Source organism: Cydia fagiglandana, chromosome 13, assembly GCF_963556715.1.
Source record: "Cydia fagiglandana chromosome 13, ilCydFagi1.1, whole genome shotgun sequence".
Classification (NCBI taxonomy): domain Eukaryota; kingdom Metazoa; phylum Arthropoda; class Insecta; order Lepidoptera; family Tortricidae; genus Cydia; species Cydia fagiglandana.
In genome coordinates this window covers 13,607,042-13,628,596 of record NC_085944.1, presented here as the reverse complement: position 1 = coordinate 13,628,596, position 21,555 = coordinate 13,607,042, and the positions used below count along the sequence as shown (strand labels likewise).

The 21,555-nt window shown below is 38.6% G+C and overlaps 1 protein-coding gene across 1 annotated transcript in view; it reads right to left on the bottom strand.

The window, feature by feature from the left end:
* LOC134670351 (metabotropic glutamate receptor 2-like) overlaps nt 1-21,555 on the bottom strand; it is a 274,915-nt gene that overhangs the window by 35,049 nt on the left and 218,311 nt on the right. The window contains exon 7 of the mRNA XM_063528169.1: nt 20,684-20,858. Within this exon, the coding sequence (XP_063384239.1) occupies nt 20,684-20,858 (175 nt within the window). The remainder of the gene's footprint in view (nt 1-20,683; nt 20,859-21,555) is intronic.

Here is a 21,555-nt window from a genome sequence, read left to right as displayed (position 1 = left end):
CACCTCACTACGGAAACGTTATTGAATACACTTTTGTTCCATAGAAGCGCCACTCCTCCGTACGGACGGCCGCGCAGCATGCCGCTCTCAGTATCTATCGCCGATGTACCTGTATACCCAAACGTACTATCTATGTCGGCCAAGTAGCCAAGTTCATCCTTTCTCAACCACGTTTCCTGCAGCGCGATTATATCAGACCTTTTACATAGTTGCCGGATTGCCTCCACCGACCGCTTAATATTCTTACAATTAAAACTAACTAAGTTAAGATTTCTTGCCATCTAGTGAAATACACGGGCCGTCCGCAGCTCCGCTGCTCGTATACTTTGACCGAAAGTTTGTAAACCTTCTAAATATAATATTCTCAGGCCAAAGTTTACTATCCAGAAATATAGGTAATTTACTTTCAGGTACAAAGAATTTATATGCGTGGTAATGTTTTTCCTTGCTAGTAGTTATTTTATCTAGACTTATATGTACGCTCGTTTGCTCAAATATGTAGTCAACTATATCTCGCTCCGTGGTTTCCTTATGTACCTTTGTAATAAATATAGGAACATGTTTCTCGGCCGCTCGAAACCTGCCAGGTTTACACTCTGAGATACCTTTTGTTCCGACGTAACGATAGTTATTCTTTTGTTGTTTTCGACGTCCCGTTGGCACCATCTTCCACTCTCCATCAGTTTTAAGAATGTCAACAAAAGATTTCTTATTCACGTTGTCTTCATTGTCATGCGCGCACCGATCTAATAAAGGTGATACAGGTATAACTGCATCACTCAGCTGTTCGGATAAATTGCCGGCTATTGACCCGTCCGCGTTATCAGTACCGGCCGTACAACCCGCCCCGCTCCCCTCCTCCGCTGCCAACGTCTCCGCCACCGCGCTGCAGCTGTTGTTTTTTTTTGGTGTCGGGTAGTTTATCTTGCGAGTTTCCGTTGATGTTTTGGATGAAGAGGCAAGCAAGGAGTTGTTCTCAGGTGATGCATCTATCTGTGACAATCCCATGGGCCCACTGTCAAGGCAGGCACCTCGCTTCGTATTAACCCATATACTTCGATATTGCAAAGGCGGCGATGAGTCATGGGCATCCGAGAATCCTGTCTTTATCTCTTTCTTTATGTCTTCAAGCTGATCAACAGTTACACACTTTTCTTTAAGATCCTTTACTTCATTTTGTAGAACCAACAAATCCTTTAAAAGTTTCGTTACATCCACACTATTAAATGTCAACGGAGGCAGTTTTTCCAATTGTCTAGCCACAAACACTGGTCTTACGACGTGATCAGATCCCTTGAAAAAATTAATAATATCCTCTATATCCCGGTTTTCTTTCGCCTTGCCTTTACGTGAAATAATTCGTTTGTTGTCTGCGGGAAGAGATTCAAATAATAACGTTTTTGATCTCTTAATTTCGTCACTTTTAAACGATGTAACACAAATTCGTTTTAAACTATCTTCGTCCATAATCGACACTTTATTTTGGATATATGCTAAAAGCTCGTCAATAACAATATTGCACGTATTGCATTTTACAATCGAAGCCATCGCGACGAACGCAAAATACTATAACCCGCTCAAAGGTGCACACATCTGCAGCGGTTAGATGCGCGCGCGCGACTGACTTTATAGATTTTTGTTTGACACTTTCGCTCGTAAAAATATCGTTTACCCATGCAAATAATGTATACCTATAGTTTTCTTTAATTTTCCTGTGATTTACAAGAGGCGAGTGAAAACCATATAGGTAAACCCTCAACGAGCCCTCAAATATTCGAATTATCAATTCAGACAAATTGGACAATCCTTCATAAATGTCCGCAAATTATACCCGGAAGTTCCCACATCCACAGTCAAGGGATAAGGGACAGAGCGACCATCCCACACAATTGGCTAAGCCATTATAGAGATTAACCATCTAGGAATTAACAGTAAAATCCCATGAACAATAAAACGGATTCGCGGCACTTCTCCCCTCAGGTCACAATAGTTTAAATTATAAAATGTAAATCCGAATCCCACTACTAGAGACTACTAGAGATGCAACGGATAGTTGTTTGGCCGGATACCGGGTACCAGATATTCGGCCTGTCCATCGGCTATATTCAGCCGACGGAACTACAAAAATATCGGTTTTTCAGGTGCGCATTGTGCAGATTTTGACTTGTTCAGTAGTGAACGTTTGCGCGGACTCATTTCTAGCATCGAAATGAGTGCGCGTGCTTGTCTGTGGAATGTTTAAATTGTTTTAAAATAATAACGAGTACGATGATGACCGTGACTGTTTCTTAAATCTAATTTTGTTTACTCCGAAATCAAGCACAGTTACTAAATATCAGACGGCCTAGCCAAGGTTACAATCGCTATCGCTTCGACAACGAAAAGCATTGTGTCTCTCTATCACCCTTCCATATTAGTGTGACAGTGACAGTTGCGTTTCGATCGCTACGGAGCGTTAGCGATTGGCATCTTGGCTACGCGGCCAGGTATCGCCGGATATTAAGATAATGGCCGGATAGGCAGCATACCGGATAGTAACCGAATATCCGGTGCATCTCTAATTACTACTCACTAGGGACCGATCTACAATTCTCCATCGCTATAAATGTAATATTATAAAGGGCTCATGTTATTGAAACTTCTTAAAACTTTAGTCCTTTCGTAATGAAAGGATAAAAGGGGGTTTAGAAATTGAATTAGTAAATCATTTAAATGAGGGTATTTTAAAGCAATTAGATGTGTAAAAGGTTGTTGATTTTGTAATAGGTACCGGGCCGTTTCAAGTCCATTCGCCTCTTAGCAAATTTTACCTATTTTGGACGAAGGGTTAAGTATGATAGGGTTATGCTTCAGCCAGGTAGAGTGTGAAGCTTCTTTATAGAGGTAAGATTTTATTAAACAACATATTATATTTGTTTATTTTCGGTCTCAAATTAGACATATTTAATATAAAAGCTTTTTTTTTTTACTTTAGCCTACTTTGGTGTCCCACTGCTGGGCAAAGGCCTCCCCTCGTTTTCTCCACTCGACCCTATCATCGTTATTTTCGTACCATTTGGGGAATACCTATAAAAGTAAAATAAAAAAAAAATATATAGGTACTTAACAAGTTTCTGGATATGCCCATCGCTAGTTTTTTGGTGTAAGTATAGGTACGTCTGTAAGTTTGGCAGTAAGTATATATTTTGAAAAAACCTTCGCAGTCGCGTCATTCATTTCCCACAACTGCAGTACGTACATAGTGTTAGTATAATTAATTTGAATGTAAAGTTCTAACGTTGTCGCAAACAAGTCGTGCCTACATTGTATATGCAGTTAAAGCGCTGGAGAGTAAAAATTTGTTGTAAATTACGTAGTTTTAATTATAATAGAATGTTCCGCATAGTACAAGTTAGTTGGTAATTGTAGTTGGAATTTGGTTGGAACTTGGCCAATTTGTATCTTGGAATTTATACAATTTGTGTACCTATAGTTTTAAAAAGTACTGCTGGACTGGACTTAGACTCTTCTGCACGTGTTACAAATACGTATGTACCTGAGGTATGTTTACGCCATATAGTAGTGTACCCTATGATGGGCGTGGAACCAGTAATGGGACAAAAAACCACAAATCCTGTAAAATAAGTGTCTAAAAGTAGTTTATAAACACTGCCTGTATATTATCATAAATAAGAGTCCTAGAGCTGTTTCAGTTTGAATTTTTATTAAATTTGAATTCCCCAATTTCTTAAAAAACAATTTTTAAGAAATTGGCGTCAACCTGAAAGTTGTCGTGTCACTGAAAAAAAAATACCACTACGAATTCTTAACAACTTCGCTAAGAGAGGTGAGTTAATTTATTAAATTTTAATTAATTAATACTTGATGAAAACTAGAATGTGTTTTGTTAATTGCATTTACCATGAGATAAGGTATACAACATACTATGTTGTGACTCCACAGATGTAAAAAAATAGTGGTATTTGGCCCAATCCCATTATAGGAGCTGTAAAACTGCATACCTCCTATAATGGGACAATTTACATAATGATGCTTGTCATGCCATCATTTCATGTTTAAACAATACAGAAGTAAAATGTAGTTACGAAATATGTCAACCAGGAGGTATGCTCGGACTTCGGATAAATTAATATCGTTTTTTAGTGTGGGGGCAAATCTTGGTAGCCGAGTTTGAGCCACTTTCCCGTTTTCCGATTGAGTTGAAATTTTGTATTCGTAATTAAATATGCAAATCGGATGATAATGCAATATTATGATAACATGGACCAGATCTGATGACCTATTTCAATATTTTATACTGATAGAGCAGTGTCCATTACTGGGGGGCCCATTACTGGAGCTTTGGTGTCCATGACTGGAGAAAAATAGCATAGTTTTAATTTGTTAAGTATGTGGAAACTCATTGCAGTATCTTTGATACAACACGCCTGAAACATGAAAGACGGGTAGGACTTTCATCTTTCAATACGCTAAGCGGTAGACCATTCACATGTATTAGGGAAATATCACAAATACTCCAAATTCCCTCTTAAATGTCCCATGACTGGTGCTGTTACTATATATAGATATGAAGGAAATTAGAAGTACCTACCCATATCACTTTAACACAGCATGAAATATTTGGGTCATTATCATTCAATATAATTACATTTGTAAAAAAATCTACTGTATATCGACATTTCTACTTAAAAGCCGATATTTTACCACATCTTTATATCAATCAAAGATCAAATAAATACACTGACTTATTTTTACCAATCGGTTAGATCCCAGCCTAATACTTTCTGAAATCCGAGTTCTAGCTATTTGATGCTAGATGCCGAGTTCTACCTATTTGATGCTAGATGCCGAGTTCTACCTATTTGATGCTAGATGCCGAGTTCTACCTATTTGATGCTAGATGCCCAGTTCTACCTATTTGATGCTAGATGCCGAGTTCTAGCTATTTGATGCTAGATGCCGAGTTCTACCTATTTGATGCTAGATGCCGAGTTCTAGCTATTTGATGCTAGATGCCGAGTTCTACCTATTTGATGCTAGATGCCCAGTTCTACCTATTTGATCCTAGATGCCGAGTTCTAGCTATTTGATGCTAGATGCCGAGTTCTACCTATTTGATGCTAGATGCCGAGTTCTAGCTATTTGATGCTAGATGCCGAGTTCTAGCTATTTGATGCTAGATGCCGAGTTCTACCTATTTGATGCTAGATGCCGAGTTCTAGCTATTTGATGCTAGATGCCGAGTTCTACCTATTTGATGCTAGATGCCCAGTTCTACCTATTTGATGCTAGATGCCGAGTTCTAGCTATTTGATGCTAGATGCCGAGTTCTACCTATTTGATGCTAGATGCCGAGTTCTAGCTATTTGATGCTAGATGCCGAGTTCTACCTATTTGATGCTAGATGCCCAGTTCTACCTATTTGATCCTAGATGCCGAGTTCTAGCTATTTGATGCTAGATGCCGAGTTCTAGCTATTTGATGCTAGATGCCGAGTTCTAGCTATTTGATGCTAGATGCCGAGTTCTACCTATTTGATGCTAGATGCCGAGTTCTAGCTATTTGATGCTAGATGCCGAGTTCTACCTATTTGATGCTAGATGCCCAGTTCTACCTATTTGATGCTAGATGCCGAGTTCTAGCTATTTGATGCTAGATGCCGAGTTCTACCTATTTGATGCTAGATGCCCAGTTCTACCTATTTGATGCTAGATGCCGAGTTCTAGCTATTTGATGCTAGATGCCGAGTTCTACCTATTTGATGCTAGATGCCCAGTTCTACCTATTTGATGCTAGATGCCGAGTTCTAGCTATTTGATGCTAGATGCCGAGTTCTACCTATTTGATGCTAGATGCCCAGGCCGCGTAGCCAAGACGCCAATCGCTTACGTTTCGTAGCGATCGAAACGCAACTGTCACTGTCACACTAATATGGAAGAGTGATAGAGAGACATAATGCTTTTCGTTGTCGAAGCGATAGCGATTGTAACCTTGGCTAGGCCGGCTGTTCTACCTATTTGATGCTAGATGCCGAGTTCTACCTATTTGATGCTAGATGCCCAGTTCTACCTATTTGATGCTAGCATTATACCAATTCATCAAAATTTGTACCATAGTTTAGCTGATTGGTGCGACCCGCCCTTAATAACCTATTATACATAATAATATGACTCGTAACGGGACATTTTCACTTAACTGTGTACTAACGGCCGATTAGCAATCGTCACATAACTGATGGTCAATGTCAAACCACATACATTTTGTCAGGAATGTGACGGTTAGATTAGTTACTGAAACACAAATTAAGTCGCACTTTAAAGTACAAGTTAAAATGAAAATGCCCCTCCACGTAAAGTGATTAAGTGAAGTCTTGCTATTTTTTTCATTTTGTTTGTTATTAATAAAATATTGTTTTTTTTTTTAATAAATATTATAGGACATTCTTACACAGATTGACTAAGTCCCACAGTAAGCTCAAGAAGGCTTGTGTTGTGGGTACTCAGACAACGATATATATAATACACAAATACTTAAATACATAGAAAACACCCATGACTCAGGAACAAATATCTGTATTATCATACAAATAAATGCCCTTACTGGGATTCGAACCCAGGACCATCGGCTTCGCAGGCAGGGTCACTACCCACTAGGCCAGACCGGTCGTCGTAATAATTAGGTAGAATGTAAGTACAAAGAATGTGTACCTATTCACAAGGTTAACGCCCCTATCCAGTAATCTGTTATAACATTAATTTTAAAATCGCTAACTCATTTAATTATTAAACAAACCCACGCAGACTTCGTCCAAAGTGCCGTCTAATATTTCACAAAGGCGTCGTTAATAACTTTAAAGGGAAACCATACGTAATTCATTTGGCACAGATTCATTGCTTTGTCACATATAACAAAGGCAAAGCTGTGGAGAAATAATAATATATATATTTTCCTTACTCCACAAAGCACACATTAGCTGGCCAGCTTTCAAGTTTCCGACTGATATGAATTGTAGGTGCCGACGTTACATTTCATCGAGCTCTCTGCTTAGTCAGATATATCAGCCTCATCATTCTCAGATGTATCTAGTGCATAATTATTTTCCATTGTATTTGCACGGAAACGTACGCCGTGTCTTGCTATTTCAGTCAGAATAAAGTACTGTGTTTGACTGATGTGGCATAACGAATACGAAGATTTCTGAAAAAATACGATAGGAAATAATTATGTACTACATCTGTACAGTTATTTGTAATATTTTTAATCCATCCAGAGTGGCGCTTAAAACGCTAATGTCTTAATAGATACAGTAAAGCTGCATAGATAACTGACCCCCCTGCATAGAAACTTGTTTGACTGCATAGAAATAGTGGAATGCCACTGAAACGCTTGTAATTTCCAAATCTCAAATGCTAGGTCATTGTTTGATTTTCGCAAGTCAGTTCAATCAAGTTAGTCCTGTTAGGCACCTAGTATTAGTACGTTGGTACCTACTTACATTTTCATAAGGTACCTATTAAAATTAAGTAGCTCTAAAAAATACTAAATAGTTAACTAGCCCTAACATTTTTTGACCTTCTTTTGTCAAAATTATTACAACATACATCTCAACTTGCGTAAAACGCTCGTCTTTTAAGTTGAATGGAAAGACCGACCTCCCCGGCGTCACACTCAATTGAAAGGGAGCATTATACAAGATCCCGTATTCACGCCGCTCCACATTCTGAAATAGGGTTGCCATAACCGCGAAGGTGTATTTCTAAATTGCTTGCCGAGCGTGTCAAGTTTTCTGTACCAGCGTGACATGGCCCTGTGATCCGTTACTAGCATACTGCCGTATTCGAACTTCAAGATATTCACAAGAGACGACACGTACTAGATCCAGTCTAGATACGTTATAGTTTAGATATCAACTAGTTCTCTTTTGCAGCGCAATTCGGGCAACCAATGACACTTTTACGTTAGATAGAGTAAATAAAATATCTATTAGATGTGAATTGGATCTCTAAGCCATATCCTGTGGAAATCGTTCAAGAGTATCTCCAGAATTGCGCAAATGTAAAATTTGACAGGTTAGATCTTAAACATATCGTTATCGTATCTTGGTGATGTCTAATAGACGTCTATTTCAAAATCCGAAACTGGCCCATTGGCAAATATTTGAGTCTATAGGAAGTGCTCATGTTTAATGGTCTATTCAGTTTTTTAGACTCCATTCAACACGTGGAATGGCTTGAGACCTGCACCAACAGTGCACCAGTTAGGGTAACATTCCATTTCCAACGACAGCTGCACTACTGTCAATTTTACTATGGAAATTGACAATGACAGCGACGCGTTCAGTACCGGTAGTGCAGCTGCGGTTAGAAATGGAATGTTACCATTATAATCCCTTCTTCCTCGCGTTATCTTGGTATTTTGCCACGGCTCATGGGTGCCTGGGATCCGCTTGACAACTAATCCCAAAAAATTACGTTGAGTTTAAAATCTTATAATATATGTTTTCAAGACGCATTGTAACGAAGGACTTATAATTATTCTTGCTATTATTTTACTAAGCTTTCCCAAGCAGTCACATTAAAAAAAAGGTTCCAAAACATGAATCGAAGTATAATTTAAAGTGTCTCGCATAACTTCGTAATGTCCTACAACATAATCCGAAGACTCAAGTTTATTACTAGGCGTAGGTACCTAATTATCGAGCATACTTTAACCGGTGCGTAAGAACAATAAAAACCGGGCAAGTGCGAGTCGGACTCGCGCACGAAGGGTTCCGTACCATAATGAAAAAAAAAAGAAAAAAAAATGCAAAAAAACCGGGCAAGTGCGAGTCGGACTCGCGCACGAAGGGTTCCGTACCATAATGAAAAAAAAAGAAAAAAAAAGCAAAAAGACGGTCACCCATCCAAGTACTGACCACGCCCGACGTTGCTTAACTTTGGTCAAAAATCACGTTTGTTGTATGGGAGCCCCATTTAAATCTTTATTTTATTCTGTTTTTAGTATTTGTTGTTATAGCGGCAACAGAAATACATCATCTGTGAAAATTTCAACGTCTAGCTATCACGGTTCGTGAGATACAGCCTGGTGACAGACAGACGGACAGACGGACGGACGGGCGGACAGCGAAGTCTTAGTAATAGGGTCCCGTTTTACCTTTTGGGTACGGAACCCTAAAAACGGTCACCCATCCAAGTACTGGCCACGCCCGACGTTGCTTAACTTTGGTCAAAAATCACGTTTGTTGTATGGGAGCCCCATTTAAATCTTTATTTTATTCTGTTTTTAGTATTTGTTGTTATAGCGGCAACAGAAATACATCATCTGTGAAAATTTCAACGTCTAGCTATCACGGTTCGTGAGATACAGCCTGGTGACAGACAGACGGACAGACGGACGGACGGACGGACAGCGAAGTCTTAGTAATAGGGTCCCGTTTTACCTTTTGGGTACGGAACCCTAAAAACGGTCACCCATCCAAGTACTGGCGATGCCCGACGTTGCTTAACTTTGGTCAAAAATCACGTTTGTTGCATGGGAGCCCCATTTAAATCTTTATTTTATTCTGTTTTTAGTATTTGTTGTTATAGCGGCAACAGAAATACATCATCTGTGAAAATTTCAACGTCTAGCTATCACGGTTCGTGAGATACAGCCTGGTGACAGACAGACGGACAGACGGACGGACGGACGGACAGCGAAGTCTTAGTAATAGGGTCCCGTTTTACCTTTTGGGTACGGAACCCTAAAAACGGTCACCCATCCAAGTACTGGCGATGCCCGACGTTGCTTAACTTTGGTCAAAAATCACGTTTGTTGCATGGGAGCCCCATTTAAATCTTTATTTTATTCTCTTTTTAGTATTTGTTGTTATAGCGGCAACAGAAATACATCATCTGTGAAAATTTCAACTGTCTAGCTATCACGGTTCGTGAGATACAGCCTGGTGACAGACAGACGGACAGACGGACGAACGGACAGCGAAGTCTTAGTAATAGGGTTCCGTTTTACCTTTTGGGTACGGAACCCTAAAAACCCTTGCCTCGCAGGACCGGGTAAAATGCGCTCTTGTGTTGTATGGAGGCCAAGACTCATTTTGGGTCATCGCGCCAAACTAGTAAGTACCTAAGTACGTTTGCCTCGCCCAGTCATGGGAATAGCACCAGGTATCTAAGGCATTTTTAAAATATGTGTCTTTTCAGAGCGAATGTGAAACGAATGCCCTGGGGGCTTTTCGAAGCCGGTAGGTTATTATGATATAACTGGCCTGATTGGAACTTTAAGACACGTCAAAAAATTGTAAACGTAAAAACGTAACTTAAAAAGTTTGAATTAGCCCGTAACTCTTTCAGTGCAAATAGGTATTGTAAAGCTACACAACATTCAATGTGGTCCATAGATAGAGTAAAGACCAAGAAAAGTCCTTAGCGATATTGATAGCCCACGTAGTAGCATAGTACATACCTACTTTATTATTAAAATCAAAGGAAGAATGCCATAATAGAACAACTATAGTTAAAAAAAAACAATTATAAACTACATAGTAGTAGATTGTGTCATTTATAAGACGTCATAATTTCATAAAAGTTTGGCGTTTAAAATAACACTTGCACTCTCACTCTTACCAGTAAATGATTTAATACCATCGAAAATCCGCAACATAAAATCTTCTGCTTTCAAATAAAATTTTGTAGTTACCTATAAAGATCCCAGGAGATAACATTAATTAACTAATTGGGGCTTGTAAACTTTTATAACCTAAGGGTGTAAATGTGGGCTTTCATTCCTAATAAATATCTAAAAATAAATATTCTTTTAGCTGTTAACTTCTCCCATTTTCAAGTTCAACGTAATCAAAAACACGTGCTGAGTATTAGGAATGCCGAATGAAATACAATCTAATGCAGAATTTACCTACTTTACATAGTTTAGAAACAATAGGGAGTATTAGCACCAGAGTGCAGCACTAATTTGTTTAGTAAACCATAGCGTAACTTAATACATACTGGGCCTTAAACAGTTTTTTGAGAAGTTTTCACTATGACATTGATGCACCTTGGTGCATCCTTGGTGCACCTTGGTGCGCCTTGGCGGTTTGTTACCCACCGCTAAAATTGAAATTTCTTTATCAACCTCTCTATCGATCGAATAAGCAAGAGTGATAGAGAGGCAGAAACCGAACTTTCGACTGTCGTGTTTCACGGTAGGCCATGTGATTGACCTAGTGACGCAGGATGTGTCATTGATGATGTCAATGAGGTTTGTTTACTGTATGTGCTAGTGGTGCCACCTACGCAGAGCTTTGCCTAATATTCCCTATAAGGTTCGTGAAGTTAAGTTTAGGAGCTGTGTAAATATTAAATAAAACCTGCCCTTTTGAATCTAAAATATGTAGGATACTTTAGGCAGCTCCCGTGACTCTAACTTAGAAGCTCGAAAATGCAACGTTTAAGCAGGTGGAAAAATAAGTAGGTATATTTTTTTCCTTTGCTCAGTTATTAATAAAATAATTCCTATATTGTATGTGTTGTAAATCCTAAAGCGTTTATTACCCAAAATTATACAGGTATGAAATAGAAAGTAGAAACTAATTTCAAATCAGTTGAAGATTAAATTGTAAGTAATTCCGAGGTAAGGGTAATTCTGCTTTGTTTTCGAACGCCCATCCCCTTACTGGGTCAAGCAAATCTTGTGAGTAGCAAACGGCGGCAAATTTGAAAAATCGCGGGTTAGCAACACTGTGTTCGAATAATTCGAAAATCGCGTGTCATCTGTGTTTTATCTGTGGAATGTGGATCGCGAATGACAGCCATCATCTTGTTTGTTTACAAATGGTTTACAATGTTTACATTCTAAATCGATTCTATTTCAAGAGATTTCTGCTGTGTCACCATTAAATACCAATATATTAAATAAGACTGTGCTTAATTAAAGCTAAGGTGCCTACAATGCCTACAGTGCCAACTGAGAAATCTAATAAAATATGAAAATCCAGTATGACATCTACCTGCTGAAGCAATGATTTTATTCATACATTCTTGTTTAACGGCATAGTCCACTTACAATTTTATTTTGAGATCTTCAAATTAGTTAATCATTTTTATCAACATCACACACCGCTTTTAAATTGTCCGTCCATACGTATTAATAACAATTTCAAACATTTTCAATAGAGAATCCGCGAGTGACAATTTGAATTGACGTACGTACGTGACAAGGCGCGCTCAGCGGAAAAAAAAGTTATGGTTCGATGTACATTGTACATTGCTGCTTTTCTTAGCGCAATACTACTCTTTGAGTGTTGCCCTACTTTAGTTTGCTTAACATTGCTACTGACAAGATTTGCTTGACGCACTATATCTTAAAATACCTATATAAGACACTGGCTATTAAAGAACGGTAACTTGGATTATAAATGTGATACCAATCGCTGTGACGTCGGTAGCCGCTTTCATTTCCCGGTTCGGTGGCTACGTGAAGCCTTCCAATATTGAAAGTGTCGGGCTTGGGCAGCTTATAACAGCGAAAACATTTTTACGACTAGAAAATAAATTAAGCACTCAACACAGTTGTATGATTTTTTTTCTTGTTTTCCATACTTCATGACGGACTTCACCTTGATCGTGACGTCACGATCAAGTACCGATGCGTATTGCGAGTAGAGTATACAACTGACTTTAACTGTACTGACTGACTTTGACTGTAATTGACTTTTTTATTGCTTTAATTGCTAATTCAATGGATTTCATAGACATGATCCTCAAAACAAACCTGGTCGACTGACACCATTAAGAAAAACCTGTAATCTAGTCTAATGGGGTAATCGATCTGTAATTAGAGTATCTAAAATGTAAAACCAAGGACAAGTGAGAGTTGGACTCGCCCATCGAGGGTTCCGTGCTTTTTAGTATTTGTTATTATAGCGGCAACAGAAATACGACTGTGAAAATTTCAACTTTCAAGCTATCACGGTTCATGAGATATATAGTAGTGTACCCTATGATGGGCGTGGAACCAGTAATGGGACAAAAAACCACAAATCCTGTAAAATAAGTGTCTAAAAGTAGTTTATAAACACTGCCTGTATATTATCATAAATAAGAGTCCTAGAGCTGTTTCAGTTTGAATTTTTATTAAATTTGGTTGTTTTTTAAGAAATTGGCGTCAACCCAAAAGTTGTCGTGTCACTGAAAAAAAATACCACTACGAATTCTTAACAACTTCGCTAAGAGAGGTGAGTTAATTTATTAAATTTTAATTAATTAATACTTGATGAAAACTAGAATGTGTTTTGTTAATTGCATTTACCATGAGATAAGGTATACAACATACTATGTTGTGACTCCACAGATGTAAAAAAATAGTGGTATTTGGCCCAATCCCATTATAGGAGCTGTAAAACTGCATACCTCCTATAATGGGCAATTTACATAATGATGCTTGCCATGCCATCATTTCATGTTTAAACAATACAGAATTAAAATGTAGTTACGAAATATGTCAACCAGGAGGTATGCTCGGACTTCGGATAAATTAATATCGTTTTTTAGTGTGGGTCAAATCTTGGTAGCCGAGTTTAGGCTACTTTCCCGTTTTCCGATTGAGTTGAAATTTTGTATTCGTAATTAAATATGCAAATCGGATGATAATGCAATATTATGATAACATGGACCAGATCTGATGACCTATTTCAATATTTTATACTGATAGAGCAGTGTCCATTACTGGGGGGCCCATTACTGGAGCTTTGGTGTCCATGACTGGAGAAAAATAGCATAGTTTTAATTTGTTAAGTATGTGGAAACTCATTGCAGTATCTTTGATACAACACGCCTGAAACATGAAAGACGGGTAGGACTTTCATCTTTCAATACGCTAAGCGGTAGACCATTCACATGTATTAGGGAAATATCACAAATACTCCAAATTCCCTCTTAAATGTCCCATGACTGGTGCTGTTACTATAGCCTGGTGACAGACAGACAGATAGACGGACAGTGGAGCCTTAAAGGGTCCCGTTTTTACCCTTTGGGTACGGAACCCTAAAAACCAGTACCAAGAAAACCTTAAAAAGTACTCAAACATCCTCTGTTTTATCAGCTTCTAAAAATAGCGGGGCTATTAATGAGGACCGGTAAATGACTGTCGAAAGTAGAATGACCCAGTTATCTATCAAAGGACTCTGCTTTGAAATGATTACGGGCTCAAAGATTCCGGAGATCAATTATGATTATGGACCTCAACGAAGATTAAAAGTGTTAAACGGGACTTGAATGGGCTTGTCTTGAAATTTCTTTAGTATTTGTGTTGGGAACGATAATTTAATCAACTCAAAGGTTAAACAATAGAGAAATACTGCTTAGAATGCAGCAAATCTTTGGCAATTACCTATTATCAAAAATGTGAAAATGAGTATTGCAGCCAGACATTACTGCCGACGTCGTCACTGCCGCAAATGTCTAAATCGACTGCTGTCCGGAATTTTGACATTTGCAGTGATGTCAATGACAGTCGGCAGGTAATGTCGTCCTGAAATAATGCTGGTCTAGTTTGAATCCGAACAGTACCGTAAGATGAGCATATCTATTGGAGAGAAAATATATTATTTATTAATGATAAATAAACATTTATAGACAAAAACGGCCAAATCTTAGATTTAGGTACAAATATTTAGATAAATAGACCAGCTATTCTTGAAAGGAACAATAAAATATATTATAGAAATTAGTTGCATAATTATACACAATCATATCAATACAGACGAAAGATATAAAATAAATATCTATATTGCAACGGCTGCATCTAAATGTGTTGTGTAGGGTAAGCTGGGGTCAGTTGTGCATGTCTTCACATTCACGAAACTATGTGGAATATGTGGGCGGTGCAGAGAGAAAGGAGCGGAATTTGCAAAATGCGCGTTTAAACCTAGATTGCTTCAGAAATGGCGCAGCGAAAATTCTGGGTGATTAGTTTTTAAAAGTAAAAAGTAAAGAATATTCTTACCATTCCCTTTAGTTTATTTATTTTTTGTTTAAAAAGTAGCTGATGTTATTAATTGTATAGTGTAAAAGTAGGTACTTCTTGTTCTTTTCTGTAATCATTTTTTCATAAAATGATGTAAGGTAAGGTGGGGTAAGACAAACATAGTTTATTTTGCTCGGGGCAAAACAAACAGTATGAGGTTTCCATACAAGTGATAGTCTTATCCCGGCGATAGCCTTACCCCACCTCACCTTATAAGTATATTACACATTATACTTTAGCCAACGAGTGCATTGTGCAATTTTTTCTGGATAAATTGTGCCATAACTTATAATTCCGGAATTCCGCAGCCAAATGTAGCGTAACAAAGCAAAACCTTTCCAGCTACACACAGTCTGGCACAACTGTACCCAGTTTCCCCTATATATGTGGCATTGCAATGCAATACGAGTATGGAACTTTTCTAAGACGGCAGCATTACAAGTTCCAACCAACTGTCGTTAAAAATTGTCCCCGAGGAGAGCCAACCACTTGCCTAAAGTGATATTAGGTAGTATTACCGTAGAAAAGAAACACAATGGGAATAAAAAACTCGTTTTACAAAGTGCAGCAATATTTTCGTAAGAATGGAGCGTCTCTGATGCGTAAAATGGAGGTTAATGTCTAAAGTGGTTCGCAGACGATCAATGCTCGAAAAGCACTTGTACCTGACGCCGCGCCGTAGGCGACTTGCGTGGTTTACGTGATTGGTAAACATGCTTGTAGTGAGTTTGGTTTGCCATTTTAGGCAAAACATTACGCATTAATCTGCGCTTGAAAATCGCTTCAAGCTAGCCTCGTAAGTCCCCGCGTACGTGTACAAGTACAAATTAAATTCGAGTTATGAACTCTTATAGAAATAAAAGAAAGTTCCAAATTCAAAAGCAAAAAATTGGCTTGGGTCTTACGAGGTCAAGTTTATGTGGTACATTTGGGTAGGTAACAAAAAATGTGCTTTTCAAAGTATGAACAAGAATGGGACGTAAAAAACGTAAAGTGAGCTAGGCGATATATTATACTCCTACATTAACTATTTGTAGGTAGTTAGTTATACCCTGTTATAATACTAATCAATACATCCTAATGGTAAAATGACATTAAAATGTATGCTCTTGATAGTTTCAGCTTAATAGAATTACAAGAATTGGCCCTAATTCAGATTGCAAGATTTGATTACAGACATACTGACAACGGGATAGGGTGAAGCTAAATAAAAGCTTGTAAAATTCCTACTTCCATTGTCATTACGTTGTTACAGCGCAGGAGCGGTTGAGCACACTTATCATTATACTCCGAGTGGGTTGCTTTGGTTCAGTCTGCTAAATGCACTTTTTAAAATGCGCTTTCAGCTGAAGCCAGGGCTTTTGAGATCCCTTCAGCTTTTGCTTTTGTAAAACACAAAGCTTTTACGAGCTTTTATTTGACTTACAATGTTGTTGCTTGTTTGTTTAGTAAATTTTAGAAGCGAGATTAGTGTTACAAGTAGATAATTTATCTATCTATCTCTACTATACTCACTTCCAAAAGTGTATACGTCAATCTCTAATTGTTTTACGTATGTTACATACGCGTAGCACTAAGGGCCCCCCCATATCTAGTGTCTTTCGAGCGTCGGCGTCTGGTCAGCGCTATGGAAAATGACGTCGCTGCGCAGTTGCGTCGACGTTGCGTCGAGCAGCGGCGGCCATAGAGTTGTAGGCGCCGACGCTCGAAATCCGCTAGATGTGGGGCGCCCTTAAATGATGCTGACTGTTGTTAAAAATATTAAGCTAGTTAATAATAAATAAATATTGTGTTCAATGAGAATAAAAATACAACGCAACCGGTAAAAAAGGCTCAATCAATCATTGATTCAATTTAGATATTGGATCATTTGCAAGGCAAGCAATCTTGATTGAAACCAATTTACTAAGTCAATTTATTTTATTCAAAATTAGGTAAATCTTTAGAATGATCAAAATGTATATAAATAAGGTCCAATCAAGAGCTGTTTAAACTCAATAATCTTAGACAATACATCAATCACCTCTACTTGTTCTTTTGCCTATTCTTTCGTAATGAAACTTGATAAGATAAACTATGTATAAAGTTTTCTAGCTCATACTGCCGTATTCGAACTTCAAGATATTCACAAGAGACGACACGTACTAGATCCATTCTAGATATGTTATAGTTTAGATATCAAGTTCTCTTTTGCAACGCAATTCGGGCAACCAATGTCACTTTTACGTTAGATAGAGTAAGATATCTATTAGATATGAATTAGATCTCCAAGTCATATCCTGTGAAAACCGTTCAAGAGTATCTCCAGAATCGCGCAAATGTCAAAATTGACAGGATAGATCTTAAACATATCGTTATCGTATCTTGGTGATGTCTAAAAGATGTCTATTTCATAACCCGAATCGGGCCCATAGACTGTTTTCTAAACTGGATTGGAGCTTGTTAATACAATACTTCTAACCACTTGGAATAAATACTTTGGAGTAAACCAGCCATGTAATTATATTTGTTTTGCGTATTATGTTAAATATGACCAACTTTCCAAAACTTCGTTTCTATAAAAAGTGCTTTTTATGTTGAAGTTAAGTTTGCACCGTATATTTCAAATAAATCCATGTAATGCGAAGTTTCAGATGACTCGCGCCAGACCGGGCCGAGGCGTGGAAGCTTCGGTCCGGCCCGGCCTGGTGTAGCGTGTCATCCCTAAGAGAAAATACAAGATACAAGATGGATATGTCATGTACCATATTTCCATGCCGCTGATTCTGACCCATTTCAAGGTATATTTATCAGAATAAAGCAGAGTTGCAGAGACTCTTTTCCGGAATGTATGCGGTGTGTAGAGATAAATAATGCATTACATCGCATGGTCGTTGGATGCGAGCGCGCGAGTATTAAAATGTAACAGAGTAACAGCTTAGTATCAGAGTAAATCTCATTTTAAAAGTGCCTACATAAACACAACGTACAGTCAAGTGTAAAAATATGGGTGTAGATAACTTACTCAAAAACATGACCCATTAGGTAGTTAACATTCGCTGACATAAGAGCTATGGGACATATTTTTGAGTATGATTCATATTTTTTTTGTGCAATAACCCCCTAGAAAAGTTCCGTTAACTACTCAAGAGCTTTCCCCACGATATCCATGTGCTGGATGATGGAGCTCATTGGTAGCGTATTAAAGTCTTTGGTGCTACAAGTGTTAAGTGCATATGCCGGTGCCGTTAGAAAATTATTTAGACAACTTAAAAGTAGCTTGCCTATAGTATAAATACATATATACTATAGTTATTGGCATAGTGTCGTGTAATAAGGTATCCTGATTTGGGGTAGGGTTAGTATTAAAGGTCACGTGAATCGTGTATGCCTGCACAGAGTTTGTACTCAATATTGTGTAACTAATTGCTATTATTTTACTCTTCTTTCGCGACTTATGAAGGAACGCAGGTCAGTAACACAGCATTTAACACATTTAGGTACGTTGTCGCTCACCGTCGGTGGGTAAAACACACCGCAGTTTAACTCGAGCGTAGATACCAAAAAAACGCTTCATGTGACTTTTTTTGCTCGACGCTGGTGTTATATATATTCCACAATGTATGGCGGTCGACGTGATCTGCAACTCTAGACTGTCGAGTGAATTTTCGATTTTTCGTTCTATTTTCGTATTCCTCTCGTGTTTACACGAGCGCTCAACTCTCTGTTGTTATTATGGCATGGAGGTCATAGGACCACGCGTTTCTCTAATTAGGAGTTAGTTCTTTATAAATATTATGAATATGCTGTTGTTATTCTGTTTGTTTCTATACTCTTGTTATGCGGGTTAGTGGGCAGTCCCGCGTGCCTAAATATTAATGCGGAGAATACGCGACGAAATTACACAGGACACGATCAATGCGGACTTAAAAACATTTTGTGCCACATTACAAAATCGCTTGTTTCAAAAACAGAATTGGCGAACTGGAAACAACTTAAAATTCTTAAAATGTCTTGGTCTACTTTTCTTAATCATGTTTTTTTTCCTTATTTTCGATTAAAACGTTCCCAAGAAACGTGACGGACCCTTAAAAAGAATTTCTCGATTCTCATCTACATATCGAATTGCTTAGAAGTTTCACTTAGAAAACAAATTATTGTTTTATTGCGTTAATGGCCAGGGCCACCATGCCGACCGACCCTCTTTAAATCTAAGGAGCCCAAAACACTCACATTAAATGTCAGATACTTATCTTATAATATTTATGATTCGCGAAATCTGCCAGATTTATCGCGGTACCATTAAATCATTTTCAAATAGGGCTCGGTTGTTTACAAAATATGTAACGACCCAATTTACAAGATCCTTGGGCACTGCCCTACAAATCCGTTATAAACTCAATCGAAAAGAGAGTCGTTGGTCCTTTTAAAATTAACTTTGATTTAGTTGCTTTCGTGTTGTGTGGCACGTTTCAAAGCTCTCATTGGATTAAATTATACAGTTTGGAAGACATGCGCACTAGCTATATGTTATGCAGTATGTTATTGTGGCTTTCTTGTGTCGAATAATAAAAGTTACCTACAAATGGAAAAACCACGCGAACACACATAAGTATTATACCGGGTGTGGCCTGTAACACGAGCAAATAATTAAAACATAGATTGTACTCCTCAAACGGAGACACTTTTGTTCAACAACTTTTAAAAAATTATTAAGTATTTAGACTCCCTATTTTTCATACAAAATAAATATTGTCTTCAATGGACGCCATCGCCACGCCATATCATTGTGACTGACGTTGCTTGTCACGCCTTAGACATAACAAAATTCGCAATACATTGCGTCTTAGAATAAACTTTAAAGTGTATTAAAAATCACACCACAAGTTATTTTTAAAAGTCGTTGAACAAATGTTAGTCGGTATGAGGAGTAAAGCCTACAGATAAATTTTTTGCTCATGTTCCAGGCCACACCCGGTATAATTATTATACCTACGCCTATTCATATGTTTGGACATTTTTCAGTTACCTTTTCCCTTTTTTTGCTGAATAGCACGACCGAGGTTTGATCCTACGATTTTATTAACACACTATACGAAAGTTTAGGGTCTATTTCAATATACTATTCATACCTTTTTTAATTCAAACGTGCCTTTATTCAATTAAAGAGCATTTCACAACGCTGTCGCTTGCCTAAAGCTACAAGTTTAATACTTTTTAAAATATCTGGAACTTTTTCGTCTGAATTTTGATGACATTCCACGACTTGACTAAAAAAATCAAGTGTCAAACCTCAAGTTATCTCTACGATTTTAAGATTACGGTGCAGGGGAACCATTTCTTCAACTACTTAATCGAAGTATCATACATGTTTTACGTTATTAACTAGAGTGCCATATATGTCCAGAGAGCAAAAAAGATGTGTTATGTGTGACTCTAGCCAATAATGTACCCCTAGTTTACCCTCTGGGTTGGAAGGTCAGATGGCAGTCGCTTTCGTAAAAACTAGTGCCTACGTCAAATCATGGGATTAGTTGTCAAGCGGATCCCAGGCTCTCATGAGCCGTGGCGAAATGCCGGGATAACGCGAGGAAGAAGAGTCGAAATTGCCCCTGCTACTTGACATTTTTTTTTTATTGTCCGGTAAAGCCGTCCACGCGTTTTGATAATTTAGTATCCTCACCTGATAGCATAAGCGAACGCCATGACAGCATCGGAGACGAACTGCAGCTGTCCCTCGAACTCGGTATTGTCCACCGTCAGCCGCTCCGTCCCGGAGCACGGCTTCGTATACTTCACGTTGTACGGCGTCCGAGGACTGCCCGGGTACCGGCATTGGAAGTGGTCTTCCCAGAATTCTGGAACAATGTCAACAACAAATAAAGGCCTGTGCTCACCGGCTGCGTGTGCGTGACGTGCACGTGCGCGTGCGGAGTTGTAGTATACATATCCTTATAAGAGATGGCACACCGCTTGCGTGACGTGTGCGTGTGCGGCTCCAACATTTTAGCGCACGCACACGCGCACGTCACGCACACGCAAGCCGTTGTGGCTCGGCTTTAAATGTCATATACTAAGAAAAAGTGACCAAGGGCACAGAATAAGTAATAGTATTATCAATATCATACAGAACGGCCACGCACCGCACCGCCCCGACTCGCATTACCTCGCCTCGCGACTGGCCGCGACAACGGGACGTGAATCTGGCGGACTTCTGCCGTCCTCTCAGTAAAGCGACACCCACACATACACAATGACGCGCGTACAGACGTGCCGCGCACACATGTAAACGCAAATGATTTTTGATGTATGGCGTGTCCGCCCTGTGCCAAGGCCTCCAGTCAAGGCACCGCTGAGAGTGGCCAATTACTATGGAGGGGCCAAAAACTATAGGAGTCGCTCTAGGTACATTAAACGTGACACTTCGCACTACCTAATAAATCTAATAATCTTCGGCAGCAAATTCTCTTTTTGCTTACTTTAAATTCTAACCCCCTTAGAGTGACATTCCATTTCCAACTGCAGCTGCAATACTGTTCATTTTACTATGGAAAC